Source organism: Periophthalmus magnuspinnatus, chromosome 18 (assembly GCF_009829125.3).
Source record: "Periophthalmus magnuspinnatus isolate fPerMag1 chromosome 18, fPerMag1.2.pri, whole genome shotgun sequence".
NCBI lineage: Eukaryota > Metazoa > Chordata > Actinopteri > Gobiiformes > Gobiidae > Periophthalmus > Periophthalmus magnuspinnatus.
In genome coordinates, this window is record NC_047143.1 from 6,609,855 (window position 1) to 6,630,618 (window position 20,764).

General features: G+C 40.3%; 3 protein-coding genes across 7 annotated transcripts; 2 read left to right on the plus strand and 1 right to left on the minus strand.

Moving 5' to 3' along the window:
• Positions 1-287: 287 nt before the first annotated feature.
• trip6 (thyroid hormone receptor interactor 6) lies at positions 288-7,445 on the minus strand. Of its 4 annotated transcripts, none has more exons than XM_055228855.1 (11): positions 7,270-7,445; positions 6,879-6,913; positions 5,436-5,652; positions 5,088-5,188; positions 4,877-4,984; positions 4,246-4,788; positions 4,081-4,177; positions 2,905-3,074; positions 1,934-2,112; positions 1,731-1,851; positions 288-1,654 (listed from the first exon to the last, which is right to left on the minus strand). In XM_055228855.1, the coding sequence occupies exons 3-11, from the start codon at positions 5,641-5,643 to the stop codon at positions 1,523-1,525; spliced, it is 1,659 nt and encodes a 552-aa protein (XP_055084830.1). In that variant the 5' UTR covers positions 5,644-5,652; positions 6,879-6,913; positions 7,270-7,445; the 3' UTR covers positions 288-1,522. The 4 variants fall into 4 exon arrangements, with proteins under 4 accessions (XP_055084830.1, XP_033839245.1, XP_033839244.1 ...); XM_033983354.2 differs by having other exon boundaries at positions 4,081-4,174; positions 4,877-4,987; positions 7,270-7,444; XM_033983353.2 differs by having other exon boundaries at positions 4,877-4,987; positions 7,270-7,444.
• A 3,168-nt stretch (positions 7,446-10,613) lies between these two features.
• Positions 10,614-15,185, plus strand: bcl6b (BCL6B transcription repressor). 2 transcript variants are annotated; one of them, XM_033983359.2, is made up of 12 exons: positions 10,614-10,722; positions 10,867-10,939; positions 11,028-11,213; positions 11,292-11,531; positions 11,607-11,738; positions 11,817-11,979; positions 12,063-12,250; positions 12,321-12,430; positions 12,499-12,585; positions 12,665-12,795; positions 13,653-13,790; positions 14,611-15,185. In XM_033983359.2, the coding sequence occupies exons 3-12, from the start codon at positions 11,038-11,040 to the stop codon at positions 14,749-14,751; spliced, it is 1,506 nt and encodes a 501-aa protein (XP_033839250.1). In that variant the 5' UTR covers positions 10,614-10,722; positions 10,867-10,939; positions 11,028-11,037; the 3' UTR covers positions 14,752-15,185. The 2 variants fall into 2 exon arrangements, with proteins under 2 accessions (XP_033839250.1, XP_055084831.1); XM_055228856.1 differs by having other exon boundaries at positions 11,610-11,738; positions 14,611-15,121.
• Positions 15,186-16,307: 1,122 nt separating this feature from the next.
• slc16a13 (solute carrier family 16 member 13) lies at positions 16,308-20,363 on the plus strand. Its single transcript, XM_033984120.2, has 6 exons — positions 16,308-16,533; positions 17,010-17,228; positions 17,311-17,454; positions 18,203-18,459; positions 18,980-19,508; positions 20,211-20,363. Exons 2-6 carry the CDS (start codon positions 17,012-17,014, stop codon positions 20,360-20,362), a joined length of 1,299 nt encoding a protein of 432 aa, XP_033840011.2. The 5' UTR covers positions 16,308-16,533; positions 17,010-17,011; the 3' UTR covers position 20,363.
• Positions 20,364-20,764: the final 401 nt, after the last annotated feature.

Here is a 20,764-nt window from a genome sequence, read left to right on the forward strand (position 1 = left end):
GATTATTTTGTAAACCCTAAGTTTTTCTGTTCCTGTAGAATCTGGCTCAGCTGATTTTGGTCCAGTTTCTGTCAGAGCTGATGGCGATGAATGAAATGGACACGGAGCCGAGGCTGGAGGAGCAGTTGGGAATCAGAGAAACTGTGATGAGGAGACAGCTTCCTTTGACTCAGAGAGAGCGCAAAGCTGGTTGTCGCAATTTTTTCTGGAAAACTTTCACCTCGTGTTAGTGGCAATGTTCTGTAACCGTTTGCACAATTTAGTGTTAAATAAATGAAGGCAAAACCTGTTACTGCAGTCTTTATTTTATCATCACTACAAACTGCACTCTTCATCACTGCAAAAAAATATCCAGTTCACAGCTTTTATGGACAAAGATCAAAACATGATTACAGTCAAGATGGAGGAGATGCCACTCTATTTACAGTTTCAGAGAGATTTGAGGAAAAATATAAATTGAAAAATGAAGTGTAGGTGTCCTTGAGGTACGTTTTTATGAGTATAGCCCTTTAAAAAGTGAAGTATAAAATAGGACGGAAATAAAGATGAAATATGCCAACAGTACAACAGATTAAATTCTTTCAAAGTTTTACATTTTAAGCACAGTCCAATGCTATATTAGTATATGTGGATAATTATTTTGTTTCACATTTTACATGGCAGATAAAAGATGAAAGTTTTACTCCATTGGATGTTTCATTTAACACCCTGAACTCCTTTACGTAAAAAAAACCAAAAAACACAAACAAAACCAAAGCATTAACTTCATTGCACCATCAACTTAAGTCATAACAGTCAAGTATCAGCCACAAGCCAAAATCAACCCAAAAGCACACATTTTGCACTTTGAAAATAATTCTGACAAAACTCTAAAGCTTGTAGACTAATAGTTCCAAGTCATTTTGACATTTGGGTCTGAAGATTTGTTTAAAGATGATTAAGGAAAAAAAACAACAAGGATTTGGATGAATTCACTACACATTCATTGCGTCTACATGTCTCAATCTATCCACACTGCAAAACATCACAGCATACATGCCTTCCAGCTTTTAAACCAGCCCAATATGTACAGTCACAGTTGGTGAGTTAAACATTTTTGAGGCAGTTTGTTTTGATTTGTACAGGTCTCACTGAGGTCAATTATTATATTTATACTATTTTGTCATACATTCCTATTTTATATAACTGTTTCTCAAAGTAACAGTGAAAATGTTCTTCTGCTAGTTAAGCAGTACCAATGTGGTTTAGTGGACCCTAAACTGCCTGCAGGTCAGGCCACTGTCATAACATTATGTACTGAAGTGTACCATAAAAATGTAGCAATCCAAGTTAAATCAGTAACAAAGAAAATGTCTAGAGGTGAAAATGCAGGTTACAACCAACAGGGGGTGCTAAAGTGACACGCTAAATAATCTGTAGTTACACAGCATAGGAAAGGGTCAAAACAATATGGGGATTTGTGTTGTTACTTTCTGGCACTCAACAATGTGTTGGTAAACTGAGTGAAATAAGGTTGTCATAATTAGCAGTCAGTTGAGAGTTTGGCTGAGAGGTCCTGGATGCGTCGTGCACTGCAGTTCTTACACAAGATGTGACCATCCAGTGGGTAGCAGCCACGCCCCTCTCCTTCTGACGATAGCAAGAGTCCACATTCCTAAAGAAATATATGATTCAGTGTCCAATGAAAGACACAAACAAAAATACTGTTGAATGAATAATTATTAACCAACCTCGCACACGTAACAGTTGACATGAAAGCTCCGATCCAATGCTACAATCCTAACGGTCTCCTCTTGACCTGGTTCGGGCATGATGGGTCCACTACACACAGAGCAGCGAGGCGCGTATTTCCTGCCCATTAAAACAAAGCATACATTTGTGTGAGTGGAACAGTTACATTGTCCTTTTACATTTACCTCTGCGCAAGTTTTACCTGTGGAAGTCTTCTATGCAGTGAATCTGAGAGGTAGCGTCCACAGTAAAGGGCACGCCATCCAAGCAACAGTTACACACCACACAAGTGAAGCATCGGGGATGATAGGCTTTCCCCATTGCGCGGAGTATTCGATCCAGAATGGGCTTGGAGCACTTTGAACATTTCTCTAACGTACTCTGAAAAAACAATGATGAGCCTCACTGTTTTTGAAGCAATATCCAAATTTACAATCCACAAATGTTGAACTTTATCATTATTTGTTAGGGACTGGCTCCACAGGCTTGTCAGTTGAAAGGACTTTAAGATTAACATGACAACAATTACATCTTTGATGTTTCTGAAGCTGTTGTGAAAAAGTTATTTCACTTTTGTTTATTTATACTGACAGAAAGGCATTGAATTTGACAGTTTTTGTTTTCGTGTGGATACGCCCAGTAATCATTTGCAGACTGACAGTTTAACAGCTAATTCCACCATTCCACTGTTCTGACCTGCCCTCTAGCTTAATGTTAAAGTGTGACTAAACACCTAAACTCCACCTACTACTGCATTTCAAATAGAGCTGTTCAAATGGGCAGTACCTGGAAGACAGGTCTGGACATATGAGGAACAGTGTGATTGATCTAACAGGTATCCACAATTCAAACTCCACCCCTCAGTCTGGTGTTTGTAATCAAAAACACCTGGCTGTAATCAGGGCAGTCTTGAGTGATGTCACCAACTACTGGAAATTGCAGATGCCACTGAAGGCAATAGAAACTTAGATTTAAGTTGTAAATGTGCCTAGTTTGCACTAAAATTGCCAAAAAAATTTGTAGGAACAGTAGATAATGCTATTAAAACACAATATACACAATTAGAAGTGGAACTAAATGTTAAAGCCACTTTTTTCACTACTAAACTAAAGGAATTCTCGACCATTGTGATGTCTAGGGATAACTATAAAGTTGTGTTCATCAGACACTTACAATGTAACAACTCTCACAGTAACTCTTCTTGTCCAGGGCGTAGAAGGGTTGTCCTCTGAGGCGAGCATGGCAGGTGATACAGGTGAAGCACTCCACGTGAAAAACTTGCTCCATGGCGATGCACCCGCTGCCGTCCCCGACCACATTGTCACCACAACGAGCGCAGCGGCCTGGAATAGGAAAGAGATTTTGTCAGTTGGAGTACTTATCCTGTTCATTGATCCTTTGCAGTGACATTACGCTAAGGAAGGTAGGGGGGTGGGGGGGATGTTTGATTTTCAACAAAAAAGGTGACTAACTGAAACACTGTTGGCTAATACAAGCCATGTTGTGACTGTTATGTCATTTGAGAGGAGATTACTAAACAGTATAAAATCATATGACCTGTTGTACTTCCATCCAATCAGTTCTTAATGGTCAAATTGTGATTGTTAAACCAAAGCTCAGATTAAACACAAACTTGACAAACAGCTTCAGACAGAGTAGAGCTTCCAGTTAGCATTACATCCCCAGGAAATGTTGACGACATCAACTGCATAGTATATCAATATGCTGCACTGTACATAACTGTAGTCAGAACCACTTACTACACATAATAGTACTGTAGTCCTTTATATTATTTTATTATACCTGCACAGCTTTGTGTTAAATTTAAGACTATTTTCAAATATTTATTCATCTTGATTTTTGAGAAATTATTTTACCCTCTGGAATTTCCCCATTGCAAATACAGATTTTCTTCTTTTCTCTTATCTAACACTTTCTCTTAGTAGTCACTTTGGCCACTTGTTTTTTATGCATCCATTATGACCTGTGTTCTAAGGCTATATTAGTACATTTTGTTTATTATGATCGAAAAGAGTTAGTCCTTATTTATACATTCACCATTAAAAGGTGAACCATGCAATTTTTCTGTTGGGGGTTCAGCAACCTTGAAGTCTCCATGAAGATGTTAGTGTTGCTTTAGACAAAAGCTATACCTTTTAGCTATACCTTGAAAATACCTTGAAAAACATTTTTTCTGTGAGTGGGGTTGCCTCTGCACAGAAGAACCCGATCTGACAGCATCCCCTGCTCATGTCCATGAACATAAAGCCATACTGTGAAACATTCCAGGCAAAACAAGTCCATGGAGACAAGCAGGTGGTGGACCCACTTAAATACTAAATATCTTACCAAAGTAGTCTTCAGCAGGTGGATGGTTCATATCATATACCAGCTTCTTTGTCAAACGGTCCAACTCATCTTCTGGCCTTGTTATAGCTGTCCCCTGCTAAACATGTACATTTTTATTTATTCAATATCATTTACAGGGCTATAATGAGAATACTGTGTTTGTACCTTGTTGTTTTGATATGGGCCGCTCTGTCCTGTTTGACTGTTATCCATTCCTCTTTTGGACATGGACACCTGATTAACTCTTCCTGCCCCATAACCTGTCTCAGTGTGGAGGTCTGGAACTTGTGAGTTTGGATGCGGAGGGTACCAACCTGGTCCCGTCTGTGCTTGCGGAGGGGGGCGGGACACAGGTTGCCGTGGCGGGGGCGGAGTGTACGCTTGCTCCGCCTGTCTGCCGGTTTGAGAGTATGTAACAGGCTGTGCGGTTTTCACCTGGACACTGAATCGAGGTCCCGTAGGAGTGGATGCGGTGGTGTAGGAGGCTGGGACAGGTTGCGGGTAGGGTTTGGGAGTGGAAGAGGATTGGGGGGCATAGTAGTCCTGCTGATGTGAGGTGGGGTAATGAGGAGGAGCGGAGTGATACTGGCTTTGGGGTTGAGGGGGGTAGGCCATGGCGGAGCGGCCCAAAGGAGGGGGGCCAGCATGGTGCGCGGGCTTGTAGTGATCACCTGAGTGGTACTTATTATAAGGCACATTGTCATAGAGCTGCAAAGAGGTGCAATAATAAAATTGTTAGGGGGCAGTTGTAACTCGGAGCAACACTAGGGAGGACAACAGGAGTGAAACATCTTACTTGTGTACTTGCGTCATGTGGGTGGCTGTCCAGATCAGCCAGCATATTTGTGAGAGAATCAATGTCAGCATCAATTTTAGAGTGATAATGGCTTTTCTCAGGACTTCGCTGCTGAAAAAATAGAAGAAAAAAACAAAAACAAAGGTTGGAAAATGTAAGCATGAAAAAATTTAAATGCAATACGTTTTGCAGTTGTATGCATAAAACCTACCATTATGTCGTAGCTATCCATGTGGGGGCTCCAATTGCGATCATCTTTAGGACCATGTGAAGGGGGATAATGATCACTGGATGGGTGATGGATAGGCCCGCCTTGTGGACAATATATAATCATTTTTTTGTCTTGCTTTGTAATTGTAATTGTAAGTGGAACAGTGGTCCTATCCATGTGTTTCAGAATGATGAAAAGTTTAAACTGTTCCCATACAAATCAACAATTTAAAACTGAATATTATATCTTCTGAACTGAATGAATGTGAAAATGTCGCATATAACAGGAAGCTGCAATAGTTCTGCTTAGTTCCATGAATAGTTCTGCTTAGCTGTATTGTGTTCTCACCTGCAGGTCCAGTGGCCATGTACCTAGTGGGTACCCCACTTCCTCCTCCGTTTTGATCGTAAGGGTTGTACTTTGGACGATAGTCAGTGGCACCCTTCTTACTGGGTGCACTGCGGTACATTGCAGATGCTGCTGAGTGGGACATTTGAGGGGCGGCTCGGTCTGGATTGTCCACAGTCCTTGGAGGAAGCCAAGTAGGACCGGACATTGCAGATGCCTGACAATAAAAAGATCAATATTACTCAGAAAACATTGAAGCATGTAACTGTAGTTTGTGCTTGTGGAAACCGGTAACCATTGGAAACAAAGGATGCTGGTTGTGGTTTCCTATGGTAACAGGGACACAGAGGAACAATGAGCGGCAGAACAGGAAGAGAGTGTCCGGCATGACTCGGGGGTTTCCAGATGCTTCATGTGAGTGAGTTCACGGCAAACACTGTTCCATAGACACATGCACAGCTGCACAGCTGATGTTACCACCACAATGTTCATTGTCTTTGGCTGTTTACACATCATAACCAACGATGAAAAGACGACAAAACAGAGCAGGAAATATTATGTGATAATATGGGTCTGAGCAACACCTGGCTCATAACAATATATTATGTTTTATCTAAGTAGTAAACAAACAAACAGCACTGTAGCTCACAGCTGAGCGGATAACATCTGAATCCTCAGCACAGGCTTTCTTTGAGAAGAAATCAAGGTGGTAAAAGATTTTAATCAATTCAACTGGGTTCAGTGTATTCCAATTCTAAAAAAGATTATTTGAAATAAACTGTTTATTTAAAAACACAGACAGAGGCAAACTGATTTTACAGAGTGGGGAAATGAATAGACCACTCAGACAGATTTGGTGTGTGATTGCCATAAATCCTATTGTAAGAGGATTAACATGGAGCAAGAGACATTTGTGTCATCCCCGACACAGGCCTATATAGGTTTTGCTGTTTTCCAAAAGATTGTATTTGCATTTTAATTTGAGGTAGTTTCTAGACAATACAAGCCTGACTGTCAGCTAAATACATAATTTATGTAAAACATATGCGGCAAACTTATGACGCATCATGTATGAACTGAATGATCCAGTCATTCAAAATAGCACTGTATTTCAAGAGATTATTTTCATGTTTACTTCATCAGGATGTAACCATCTGTGATAGGCACAGAGTGCATATGATGTAGGCACAGAGTGCATATGATGTAGGCATAGAGTACATATGATGTAGGCATAGACTGCATATAATGTAGGCAGCAGAGTTGTGAAACGCTGGGTTAGCTCCTGTTTACAACAACACTGTCACTGTAGTTCATTGTTTGCGCTGGCATATCCCGTGTTATGTTATAGTTGGAGATTTCAGAGGAAAATTTAGAAATTACCAAAAATCTGAATTTGGAGCAGCTGATGTTGCAGTGAAGGATGTGTCCCACCTACTACTGTACCTTCACGGTGCCGCTCCTCTTCCTTTCGATCCCATCTACAAACCAAGAACAATACAAAGTGATCTCACGACACAAACCGAACACAGAACCAGACACAGTACAACATGATCAAGAGTCGAGCCCGTTTCACACCAGCAGCTCCAACAGCTCCGGTCAATACACAACTTTCTATCGTATCTTCTGTGTGGGTCTGCCCTGTGTCTAAATGGTGACACTTAGTTCATGTTATAGCCTTACCATGGGGCTAATAAGCAGTAATTCAGTGTAATAACAGGCCTGTTTACTTGTTTGTTGGTCTATTTTGAACTCGCGCAGAGCCCAGTGCCTTGCCTCTGGGCTAACTTCCACATAACCAAACCGAGCAGGAAATACTGAAATAAACGGCACCTACCGTGTTAAAATGACGCTAGGACGGGGTGCACGCCTCTGTGCAGTCAAAGAGAAGCCAGTGAAAGTGAACCCAAAGAGATCGGTGTAGCTTTAGCCTCGTTAACCCACTTTGTCCCGCACAGAGGCCTTCAGCAGCGGCTCCTCTGCGCGTGCACCGCTTGTGACGTAGCAGCGCCCCGGCACTGCGTGTGTGACGTGCGCGTGCGTGTGTAGTGGTGGGGGGTCTCTGGTGTCTCCAGGTCAGACTTTATCAGCTAGTTGTTGCCTGTCTGGCATTGACAACATGTGGATCAATGCACAGCGTTAATGGCTTAGGCTTGTGGATCTCAAACCTAAAAGTCAAAGGCCCAGCCCTACAACCAGATCCACACCAGCTCTAAAACAAGCCAGACCTGCACTAGACCTGCAGATGAGACTGAGAACCACCAGAAGGGGCTCGCCCATGTACCACCATTACTACATATGTAACACACTTTCATAAACATGGCCACAAAAACAGCCTAAATAACACAGAAATCCCTGATGTGACTCCTATTCCATATGAAGAACTCAGCTTATGGCAACTCTACCCTAATACAGTACAGGCTAAGGCACGGTAGACAGGTTGTTTTACTCTCAGGTCAGAGGCCCGCTGCAATATGCTGTTCGTCAAAAGTGGGTCAACTGTCTCCTTTGCCCTCCACCCTCATGTTATTGACTAAAGGCACCACTCTGGAAGAGCACTCCCCAAGGCACTTCTTCAAAGGAAGAGTTTTATAAGGTCCTAATTTGTTTGGATTTCCGCATGTCTCTTTGCCAAAAGATAAACAACAACTCTGCTCCCTGGGATATCCCCACTTCCTGACACAGCTCCGTTTTCCTTATATGTCCACTCTGCTCTCAATCACAGGAAGCGACAGTTTAGGCTGATCTGTTATTGTTGCTCAAACCATCAACACTTTGGCACCAGCCCTGGGATTTGAAGTCAAAGCAAAGCCACAACCCACACTTTATTAGAGGAACTGTATATAGGCCTGTCCAGAGGTCCAGGAAACCAAACAATAAGAGAATCATATCTAATACATTTAACATCCCAATATATGACTTTTTGTCCACCATGAAACACTCTTAAAGGTTATGGTGTCAGCTAACAAATTAGCAAGACTGGCGGGTGCCAGTGGCCATTGACAGATGAGACAAGCAGGAAGTGTCTATGAGCTGCCCACCCTCTGCCAACGGGACAGACCCAATGGCTTCCGTCCATTGGTGAGCCTGTTTAGTAATGTTCTCACTTTTCCTCGCCCGCCCCCCTCATCCGTTCCTCTCACAATGCCTGGAAGTAGACCAGACCTACCATCGTGCTCTTCGTTTTTCACTCCTTGTTTTCCTTTTTATTTTTTGCATACTACAGGAACTAAATTATGAAAAAAGCACACAGTCAGATAGGCACTTGACTTCTAGTATCACATTTTCAAAATTATAACATCTTTGAGAAGTTATAACTTTATCACAGCCCAGTGGGGTATATTAAAAAAGGGTAAAAAAATAATAATAATAACACAGAGGACTGAGAAAGAGTTGGATTTCTGTAGAATTAACTATTAAAGCACTAAACTCTTATTTATTTCAGTTAAAGAAATATTATACTAATACTAACTAATACTATATATATATATATATATATATATATATATATATATATATATATATATATATATATATATATATATATATATATATATATATATATATATATATATAAAATTAATAGAATTAACTGTTAAAGCACTAAACTCTTCTTTATTTCAGTTAAAGAAATATTATACTAATACTAACTAATACTATATATATATATATATATATATGTATATATATATATATATGAATATATATATATATATATATGAATATATATATATATGAATATATATATATATATATATATATATATATATATATATATATATATATATATATATATATATATATATATATATATATATATATATATATACACAGATGTCTTCTGTATTTGAAAGACACATGCTACAAATCAGCGGCTTTAGTTGGATTGTTTGAACAGAGGTTTCTTAATGGTCAGATTCCAGACCCTTCTGGATTCAAACAGAATGTAGAAAGGACTACCACAGCAAACCACAGCGATTATTATGTTCCCTTTCCCTTCATCATATCTGTGAAGATTGTTCTCCCTCCTTCCACACTTTGATGTAAAGGAAGTCAATATTTCACTTTTGCCTCAGTGACCTGCTTGTGTTCCCAGTGAACTTGTGTGAAGATGAGGTAACTGTTTTTGAGTCCATCATGACCCCTTCAACCTTGGTGGCATCCCCCTCTCCACGTCTTTACTCCTGTCTCCTGCTCTTTTTATTATTGACGGATGTCCTGTGCAGGCGTTTTCATCCGTGGCTCTGTGTCGCAGGATGCATTCACAAGTGTGTGCGTGTGTGTTTGTGTGTGCATGCATGTGCGTGTGTGTATGTGTGCATGTGTGTTTGTGTGTGTGTGTAGGGGTGTGTGTGTGTGGGGTGTGTGTGTGTGGGGGTGGGGGTGTGTGTGTGTGTGTGTGTAGGGGTGTGTGTAGGGGTGTGTGTGTGTGAGTGCATGCTCATGTGGCTGTGTGGAGTTCCTGCACATCTGTCCCATGCATATCTCTTGTTTTTCAGCCCTCTAATAGGTGTCTTTAAACAACCATCAATTTGGTCCTTCTTCCTTCCTCCTTGTCCTCACAACACGGGTCCTCTGCCCTTGGTTCATTTTCCTATTCATAAACCTCACTACAAGGGAGTACTGTGCACTAAAAATCTTTTGGATACAGATATTTCAAGCAGGAGCCATTTTAACATATAAGATGAAGAATTATCAAAAGCCATTCTGTAAAAATAAATGTTTCATGGGTAAGTTTGTTGGATGTGTTGTGCATCATCAACAAATACAGAATTGAAGATGTTCAAAATGTCTGAAAATGAAAGAAGAAAATTGTCTATTGTCTATTCACAGTGGGTAATTTCTTGTGCTTCCTCTCAGACTGTGGCTTTTGTCATGAAGAGGTGCAATGGGGAAACTCTGAGGGTCCAGCATGCTCCACACACCCTTGGGATCCTAATATGTATTTGTTCAACAAGTCACAGAAACATACTCTGCCTTCCTGCCCTTAGTTTGTTGGGAACGATGGGGGTTTAGAAAAACTAATAGACCCCTAAAAATACCTGGAGCCCAGACCCTCTGCAGGGTCTTTCCTCTGCTCTTCCTCAGTGAGCACGCGTGGGCCATTGAGGAAAAAGGAAACAAGGCTTGTACAGGGGCTTCCTGTGCTACATTATAAAGAGTTCCTGCAGTGTGCTGTGCCCCAGACCTCGCTCTCAGCACACTGAAGCCTGTCTGCTTCTCAGAGGTAGACCAAACCAAAGGGTTTGCAGCCTGCGTGGTGAACGTTATCTCGTCCCTGCTGGTCGGGGTAAGTTTTGACAAATTATAGAAGTAAATGCTTTCCTTTCTTAAAAATGTGTCAAGTGCATTCTAATATGTATTCTCTATAATAACATAAAATCACATTTAATCAACCATTTGCATAGGTTATTTATATTCTTTGTTTTCACAGGTACGAGTAGGGAGCTGGTCTCACCTAATAGTGTCTGGAACACTCCATCTATTTATTTTACTGCTGGACACAGGTAGATCAACAGTAATTTCCTCTAAAAATACACTTTATTACTAAGCTAAGCAAATTAGGTGGACAATAATGTCCCCTTTCTTCCACAGTCAGGTGACTATGGACCTTAAGGAGGAATATCGGGCTGAGGGATATGTGAAAGAGTTCACACGCCACTCCACAGATGTGCTCCTGAACCTTAATGAACTGCGGCACCGCAACATTCTGACCGATGCCACTCTGGTGGTGGGCAGTCATCACTTGCAGGCACACTGTGCTGTGCTGGTGGCCTGCAGGTCAGAGCCAAAGCCAAAAATTATCTGCAGCTTGTGCAGTGAGAGAGAGATGATGTCTTATTTTTTCTGTCTCCTCAGTGGTTTCTTCTACTCGCTGTACTCCACTCGTGCGTTCATTCACAGTGGCAGAGGAGAGCCACTCCTCTCTGTGTCTCTGCCTAGTACTTTGGACCCCTCCAGTGTCTCCCTGCTGTTGGACTTCATGTACACCTCACGCCTCCCTCTGACCCCCAGCATCGCTCCTGGTGTGCTGGCGGTCGCGACCTATCTGCAGATGGACCACGTGGCTCAAACCTGCCGAGACTTCATACTGCACTGGTGAGCACATTGGTTCCTCAAGAATTTCCATCTCAAGCACCTACTGAAATAGATTTTTGCCTATTTATGTTTTAGCAGGGAAAGCATGGGGAGCAGACAACCCCACCTGGAGCTGGTCTCCCGGGTGTGTGTGACCTCTGCTGCTCAAGACAGTGAGCTGCCCCATCCAGCTCTGCAGCTCAAGCTCCCGGTGTCAGGACCCATCAGGTACATGGGAAAGACAAAAGTTTTTGTGCCATTGTTTGGACATAAGATTAGATCATTACTCAGTTTCCTTTGTTGCAGGATCCAAGTGGAGGGTGGGGAATCCATGAAACCAACAAGCCAATCTGAATCAAAGGAGCCAAACATACATACAGACACACTTTTGTCACCTGACAGCCCTGCTCGCTCAAGCTGTCAACCCAGCTCTCCTGCTGAATCTAACACATGCAACAAGAACCTTGTGGTAGGGATAAAATGACAATTTCCTGTTTCACTGTGAATTTAACATAATTATCAAAATTACTAAAAAGTTTAAACATTTTACAGAGTGATTCCAGAGCTAGCCTTGACCCTAAAGCTTGCAACTGGAAAAAGTATAAATACATCATCCTTAATCCTCTTCTCACTGATGCTGTTAAAGAAGAGGAACAGTGTCCTGCTGCGAACAGAACCGCCCCAAAAACCAGAACCCCTGTGGAGGCGTGGCCTGGAGAAGTGCCTGGTCAGATTAATAGGTAACTTTGAACATGGACTAGTAATGTGTCAAACAGAAAGAACATCTTCATACAAATGTTTCTTGCTTAGACAGGGGCGGGCCTCCTGCTACGAGGGTTCTGGCCGAGCCCCTCCCCTTGGATCACCGACCTCAGTGGAGAAAACTGCATTGATCCCAGCCCACATGGAGGGAGCAGCAGGTATCTATATACCACCATCCAAACCAGATATGAATCTGTAAAAGCTCATATTTGTTGCTTAATTATAGGTGTCCCAAACAATCCGCCGATCAAGACAGAAAGATCCTTTTATTGCTATTCTGGGAACTCTGGAGTAACGAAGACTACATGCTCAGGTTAGTACAATAAAAAGACAAATGCACAAACTAAAATGTAAAACAAAGACATCAACTTACATTGTACATTTGTGTGCAGCTGAAAGGCCATATCGATGCAATGTGTGTGGAGCCCAGTTTAACCGCCCGGCCAACCTGAAGACTCACGCTCGCATTCACTCTGGAGAGAAACCCTACAGATGTGACACCTGTGGAGCTCGCTTTGTTCAGGTAAAGCTATTTAGCATTCGTCATACATGCACGCATACACACAAAAACGAGAAATACATTGTTCCTCATTTTTATTATCACACTGCAGAAAGTTCTCTGTTGCATGAGTAAAGATCTGGATGTTGTCATATCTCGTAGCCTTTCCAATTATAAAACCAATGGACATTTTAAGCTTAATAATAAATGTTAAAGTTTTCTAACAAATGTATATTACACTGCTCTTTTAAAGGGCCAGTTTTACTATTTTGCTTTTTTCTGATCAATGTTATAATTTGTTTCCTCATCAACTGGAGTTTTGTTTGCTTTGATTCACACATGTTTAACACTAAAACCCTGCTTACTTAGGCATTCTTCTCTCAAACGGAAAACACTCTGTTCCACCTCGTGATGTCATGTGGTAATACAGGAAGTTCTCCACTGTATTTTTAAACCTGTACACCTTCTCTAGAATCATTTGGATGATTTTAGCCCTGGAATTGCCAGTCTCTACTGAACAAAAAGTAAAACATAGCTATTAACCTGAAAACGACCACTGCATGACATCACAAAGTGGAACGGAGCATTTTGAGATTTGGAGATGTAGACAGACTAATAATAAAGTTACTCAAACATGTGTGAATGAAACAAAATACAACTCCAGGTATGTTTTGAGGAGGTAACAGCATTATAACATGGCTTAAAGCTCACAAGAATCAGCTTTGCGTGATATAGGACCTTTAAAGAAAGTCAGAAACAGTTACACATAATCAGTGCATAAATGAAAAGAATTATACTAGTCATAAATCCACACACATGTTTAACTAGTGTTTAAATTGTTAGCTGTTTCAGTCTGACTCTTTGTTTTTTCTGCCGGTCAGGTTGCCCACCTCAGGGCCCATGTGCTGATCCATACAGGTGAAAAGCCGTACCCGTGTCACACCTGTGGCACTCGTTTCCGTCACCTGCAGACGCTCAAGAGTCACCTGAGGATCCACACTGGCGAGAAACCATACTCTGTGAGCATCTGTCTTTTATTGGTGCTTTTCAGATCCTAGGATGTGATGATGTTATACTCTTCAGGGGCAAGAGATAGTTTTCCCCATTGATTACATTGTATATTCCGTTAAAATATCCAAAAGGTAAATTCACAAATGTTGAACTTGATCATTTCTGCCAGTGACTGGACCCTATAACTCATCGAATTACAACAAAACTCAGCATTTTAACAATATTAATTTTACCTGCCCCCCATCTGTATGAAAAATGATTGGTCTATAAAGTGTTGCGTCACATTCATGTTCTAGGATAATTTTTATGGCAGATTTACTGTTTTTGAAAGAAATATCCAAACTTAATCTTATTTGTTAACTCCACAAACTTGACGTATTAACCTTATAACTTAAATTCTTTTTAACTGACAACAATCACGTCTGAAGCTCTGGTGAAAAAGTCATTTAAATTGGGTTGTTTGAACTCTAAGTCAGTTTTTGTTTCATGTGATTAGGCCTAGTAATTGCTGTAGTATCAGCCATAAACCAGGTGTGATATTAATACTAGCCAAATAGTAAAATTCTGGTAGGTTTTCATTTTTGGTGCCACTCGACTTGAGACTTTGGCCACTTTAGTTTTATGTATAACCCTTAGGTAGGTTTGGATTCCACCTGTTCAAGCAGAACGGCTAAAATATACAGTATACAGAAAAGCTTGAAATAATAATAATAATGTTAATTAAAAAAAAACACAAACTAGGAATGTGCTTTGGTAATATAATAGTATAATATAATCAGAGTAAAATGTAATAAAACTATAATTTTAACACATTGTTTGTCGTTTTAGTGTGAGAAGTGTGATCTGCATTTCCGCCACAAGAGCCAGCTTCGTCTTCATCTTCGCCAAAAACATGGAGCCATCACCAACACTAAGATCCGCTACAAGATCCTGACTGAGCCCTACCAACCTCTTCTGCAGACCTGCTGAAGTTTAGACCAGTATTACAATTATGAAATGGGTTGAAGGAGATGTTGTGATAATTGGATTTAGGATTTGACAGATTATCCGGAGTTTGTGATCAGAAACTGTAAGTAATAAATGTTAGAGAAAGTGTTTTGAAGGTTTATGGAAGAGTTGAGGAGCAAAAAGAGTTGTAAGAAAGCAGGAAGTAGGTTAATCTTTTGGAAGAGAGATTGTGAAAGTGTTTGAAATGGAGTAAGAAAGCACTTGTTTAAGATTTGATTGTGTTTATTTAATTGAGATTTTAATTTAAGGCTTGAGGCTAATGTAATGTTGGCTTGCAGTCCCCTCAGGCAGAGGACATACAGGTAGTTTGCTTATACTTTTTTTTTTTTTTTTTTAAATCATACTAAAGCCAATGGAGTGCATTTGTTTAATTGATTTGCAGGCCAAAGATGTTTCTCACAAATTAAATGATTTTTTTTCTAAATAACTTGCCTTGAGTCATTTTTGTGTTAAATCCTCTCTTATGCATGACTTATATTATTTTGGCTGTTGAAAAGCAAAAACTTACTTCATTTCAACAACACACTTAGTAAGTATGAATCACATTACTAAAATCTCTCCCGCCATTTCCAGGAGGTTGTTTTTCTCTTGACCACAGTGTGGAAACAATGAAATATATGGCACCTGCTTCCTCCAGTTTAGATGGTGGCATAGTAATGGCCCCTGTCTGCACGTGTGAGGGGCCTGTCATCCCCTCTTCCTGCTCCCTGATGGGCTGTAACAAGTCAAGTGTATTGTTCATTTTCAAGAGACAAACATTGTAAGTTTGAAGGGACTTTCCTCTTTGTGGTTGAGTCTGGAGGGGACTTTTATGTTGTCGGATAAGTGTATATTACAGACATCATTATGTTTGATTGAGTGTATTGAGTATTGTGTATTGCATTGTATTTAGTTCATAGTAAAGGCAAATTGTAAAATCTGTCAACTGGACAAAAACTTGTAGGAGTGAAGTCGTTTGGCTGCTCATCCAAACTGCTTCTTCTGTTCTGGTCAGATTACTGCTGGACACTGCCTTATATCTGTCTGGAGGGAGGAGCTACACTGAAACTGTAAACAGCTATTGTTTACAGCTTCTGTAATCTGTAAGCAGGTGTTTTCTGTAAAACTGTATATTACATAACTTGTGCAATGACAAAGTATTTGGTTGTCATCTGGGTGCATGACTAAAGCAGTTGCTGAGCCGCATGTAAAACGGCGCAGGCGCAAACATGTTAATCCTGAACTTTTCCCTCTGGGTCTGGGGCTGGCGTTGTGCCGCTGTTTTTGCCACAGGCATTTGCCAAAAACATTTAATAACTATATAACAGTATCTCTTTTCGCTAGATCCGGTCCAGGTGAGTGAATTCAAACTTGAATGAAGAGTTGGATTGCTTTTATGCGCAAACAGATTATCTTTTCTTTAGATGACAGTCGTTAGTCTGATTTAACAATTGTCATTTAACAGTTGTTTGCAGCACCTCTTATAACAGTGATGCCCTTGCCTTTATACATCTTTGCTGTTCGGATTTAATCTTCAAACTAGAGCATGTTCTTGGTGTTTGCGCAGGCGCACAAACACCAAGAACAGAGTTATGACCATGACGAAATCCTTTTCTCTGCGGCCTGACTGGACCCTCCAGTCTCACATCACCTGTTCCCCTGTTCACCTGTTCACCTGTTCACCTGTGCCTCCTGCTCTGCCGCTGTCCACGGGGATGTTGACTTTTCTTGGATAAGAGGAACGCTGCAGTATTTAGCAGGCAGGTAAACTGTCTTATTATTGTTTCACTTCATTTCCCTATTTTAATCAACAGACACTGAGGATTGAAAAAGTAGTAGGCCTAGTTGTAGTTTAAAGTCTAATTTAAGTCTAAATCTAATCTAGAATGTGTTATATCCCATTCGAGTTGCCTCATTTAACACTTGCATAATCAACATGATCAGTGAAGATCTACTGTCTAGTGGAGGTGGAGATTGTAAAGTCACTCACATTACTATATTTAGCTTGGTGGCTTAGTGTCATGGGAATAATGTTAAACACTAATCAGAACTCTACAAAATAATTGGATGTTCACATAGATTGTGTTGTATATATTCTTTGTACCGTCTACGTATGTTCACCTCTCACCCAGTGGACTTATAATTGCAACTTTTAAACGCTAGTCGCATCTATTTATTGACCTGGGTGAGTTAATAATTAAGGTCATTGACATGATTCTGGTGTGTGAAACTCTCTTCAGGCATGACGCAGAAACAGATGAAAGCTTCTCCAGTGGAGGGTCCCGATGGTGGCTGGGGATGGGTGCTGGTTGCAGCCCTCTTTGTCTGTAACACTCTGGTTTTCGGGCTAATGCGTGTGTTTGGGATCTTTTTTGTGGAGTTTGTACACTACTTTGGCGAAAGTGCTCAAGCTATTTCATGGATCTCTTCTATTGGAGTGGCAACACAGCAGTTCTTCAGTGAGTCCCTATTTAACACAGTTAAAATACAAGTTAAATGAATCTGTTTTACCTTTGTAATTCATGTGGTGTATGTGTTAAGGCACGGTGGGGGCCGCACTAGGGAATGCATATGGAGCCAGAGTGGTGGTGATGGCCGGGGGATTCCTTACCGGGCTTGGTCTGATACTTGCCTCACAGGCTACAGCTGTGTTTCACCTCTACCTCACAATGGGTGTAATTACAGGTACTGTTATGTTTATAATTAGAATGCATTTAGTCTTGAATGGAAGGTGAATGAGCCTACATCAGACACATGCATGTAAACACTCTGGAGTTAATCATGGGGGGTATGATGGGGGCTCTGGGCCTGCTGCAAATACTTGTGAGAGGAACTCTTCAGGGACACCTTTGTCAGGTAAGGGACACATGTACATAAAATAACAAGCTAACAAGTTTTTTGTGAGTTCCTGCTGTATCATCATGTAGTTAAACATTAGCATTATTTGATGACTGTAAAAACATAGTAGTTCTGTAGTAGAAACTTTTTTTTAACTTTTACTTTCTTTTACTTTTTATATATCCATATAAAAATTGAACTTGGTACAAAATGATTTTTACTTTTTATAACCATCATGGATGTGTTAAAGATTAATAACAACTTTGATACTATTGACATTTTATTTTATTTTTTGTGTAGGAGCAATGTGTAGATTGCCATATACTCCCATTATAACTCAGTGAGAGTCCTGCCCATGTTATGTATGTGTGGAGAGGCTCTGCAGTGACACTATAATATCATGATTTACTACATGTTGGTGTCCTTTTCAGAGGTCAAATGTGTGATTTTTATAGTTCACATTGAAAAGTATTTATTCACCTTTTAAACAAGCCTCTGGAAAGAAAGCCATTGTTTTATTATTTTTTTTACAATATTTCTGTCCATTGCCGTTCATTTACACTCACACACTGACACACACTGTTTCATTGAACAGGTCTTGGCTGGGGTCTTGTCTTTGCTCCCATGATGGCCACAGTGATGGCTCACTTCACTCGTCGACGCACTATGGCTCTAGGTCTTTCTTTGTCTAGCATCGGCCTTTCAGCTTTTGCCTATAACCCACTTTTCCAACTGTTGATTGAGAGTTATACTTGGCGTGGAGCCCTTCTTATTGCAGGAGCTCTTGCCTTCAACATTATTCCCTGTGGAGCACTTATTGGGCCACAGAAACATTCAGTGCCTGCAGAGAAGGTAAATGTTTTTTATTTTATTTAATTATTTAAATGTCCTATATTTCACAAAATTGACTCTTGTGAGCTTTAAGCCATGTTAGAATTCTGTTACCTTCTCAAAAACATACCTGGAGTTGTGTTTTGTTTTATTCACAGATGTCTGAGTAACCCTTTTTTTAGTCCGGTCTGCATTCTCAAACCTCAAAATTCTCTGTTCCACCTTGTGATGTCATGTAGTGGTAGTTTTTAAGTTAAGAGCTACCCTTTATCTATCGTCAAGTATAGATTGGCAGTTCCAGAGATGAAATCATGCAAATTATTCTTGTAAAGGTGTATGGAGTTTAATACAGAGTGTTTTCTATTTGAGAGAAGAACTTAGCCTAAATTTGCAGGATTTGTGATAAACATGTGCGAATGAAACAAAACACAACTCCGGGTATGTTTTCGATGAGGAAACAACATTATAACATTGATCAGAAAATAGTGTAGCCCTCTAAGCTATATACAATGATATAACATTTTCGTTTTTGTTTTTACAGACAAATTCTGATAACAAGGTGTCACAGTCTATGCTGCAAAGGGTGTCCTCCTACATGGCGCTATCTGTACTGTTGGAGAGGCCGTATATCACCCTTGTATTAGCTACCAGTTTTATGAATGCAGGATTCTTTGTGCCGTATATCCATCTTGTGGCCCTCGGTCGTGGTGCGCGTTTTTCTGACTACCAGGCTGCGTTTTTGGTGTCAAGTGCTGGAATCGCAGACATCGTGGGCCGCCTTTTCTCTGGCTGGTTCACAGACCTGGGATATTTCCGGATGATTCATGTGTTAACCACCTGGGCAATGCTCTTGGGGTTGTCTATTGCGCTGCTACCTGTGAGCACCCTGACAGGCTCATACCTTGTGGTCACTGTAGCTAGTGTGCTGTACGGTTTCTGCAGTGGGGCTCTTACGGCACTGCCCTTTTCTATCCTGCCCCAGATCGTAGGAGTGGGGCGTGTGATGGGGGCTCTGGGCCTGCTGCAAATGCTAGAGAGTGGAGCTGGACTCTTAGGGACACCCTTGTCAGGTAGGGACACATGTACACAAAATTATTAACAAAAGTTAACAAAACTAAACAAAACACAAAATTATTAACAAGTTCTTTGTGAGTTCCTGTTGTATCATTTCAGTTAAATATTAACAAAGCAGAAATGGTAAAGGGCGTCTGTTTACTTATTTCTGTTGCCTCCTTTTTTTACTTAAATCAGTTAAACCCCTTAAGTTCTGACCAAAAATATTCAATTTGATTAAAAAAATTATGTGTGATTTCTATGACACTAACTAAAAACAAATGATGAAATGTTTTTTAATGAAATGTTTGTAAACAAAACTCTGAAATTGCTCATTTTCCATATAAAAAGTGAATTTGGCCCAAAATGTTTTTTACTTTTTATAACCCTCATGGGTGTGTTAAAGATTAGTAACAACTTTGATACTATTGACATTTTTTATATTTTGTAAAGGAGCAATGTGTAGTTTGTAATGTTGTGTTTTCTCCCATAGACTTCCATTATAACTCAGTGAAAGTCCTGCTCATGTTATGTATGTGTGGAAATGCTCTGCAGTGACCAAAAAGTATCCGAATATTTCAGCAGAAATATTGATCAATTTAAACATGAAAAATTACAAAAAGTGGCGTAAAAAGACCGAACAGGACACAAGGGTTTATAGTCACTCACTCTGTATTTGTTGAGTTTTAACTATGTTTCTGTGCATCTTCTGTCCATAGGTTATCTCCGGGACATCACAGGGGAATTCTTCATTTCCTTTCTGGTGGCTGGCAGCTTCCTACTTGTCGCAGGCCTGATACTTACAACTCAGCCCCATTTTTTCTCACGCACAGATCCACCATTACCTCTGAAACACCCTTTAGATTTATAGAAAAAAGCTTTTTCAGAGCTTGAAAAGGCAATGACAGAAACCTTGAAACTGAAAATGTGAGAAGGATGTGAAGAAGAGCTGCTGTGCTGTTACTAAAGAGGATATTGGAAGTGACTCAAAACAATGGCATTATTTTAGTAATAATAGAAATGTATTCTTAGTTTCTGAGTATCCTCTGTGAACATCTTTAGACTTTGTAAACCATGTTGTTGATGTTTTTCTGCACACATGCTGTTTCATGCATGATGTCAGTGAATAACAGTCATATAATTATACAGGTCACAGTGACCTGTATAATTATACAGGTCACTGTGACCTGTCACCATATGCACTTTTCAGCACAAACAAGTCAAGAGTCAATGGATTTTATAGAAAACATCTTTTTTTCTATAGTATATTTCA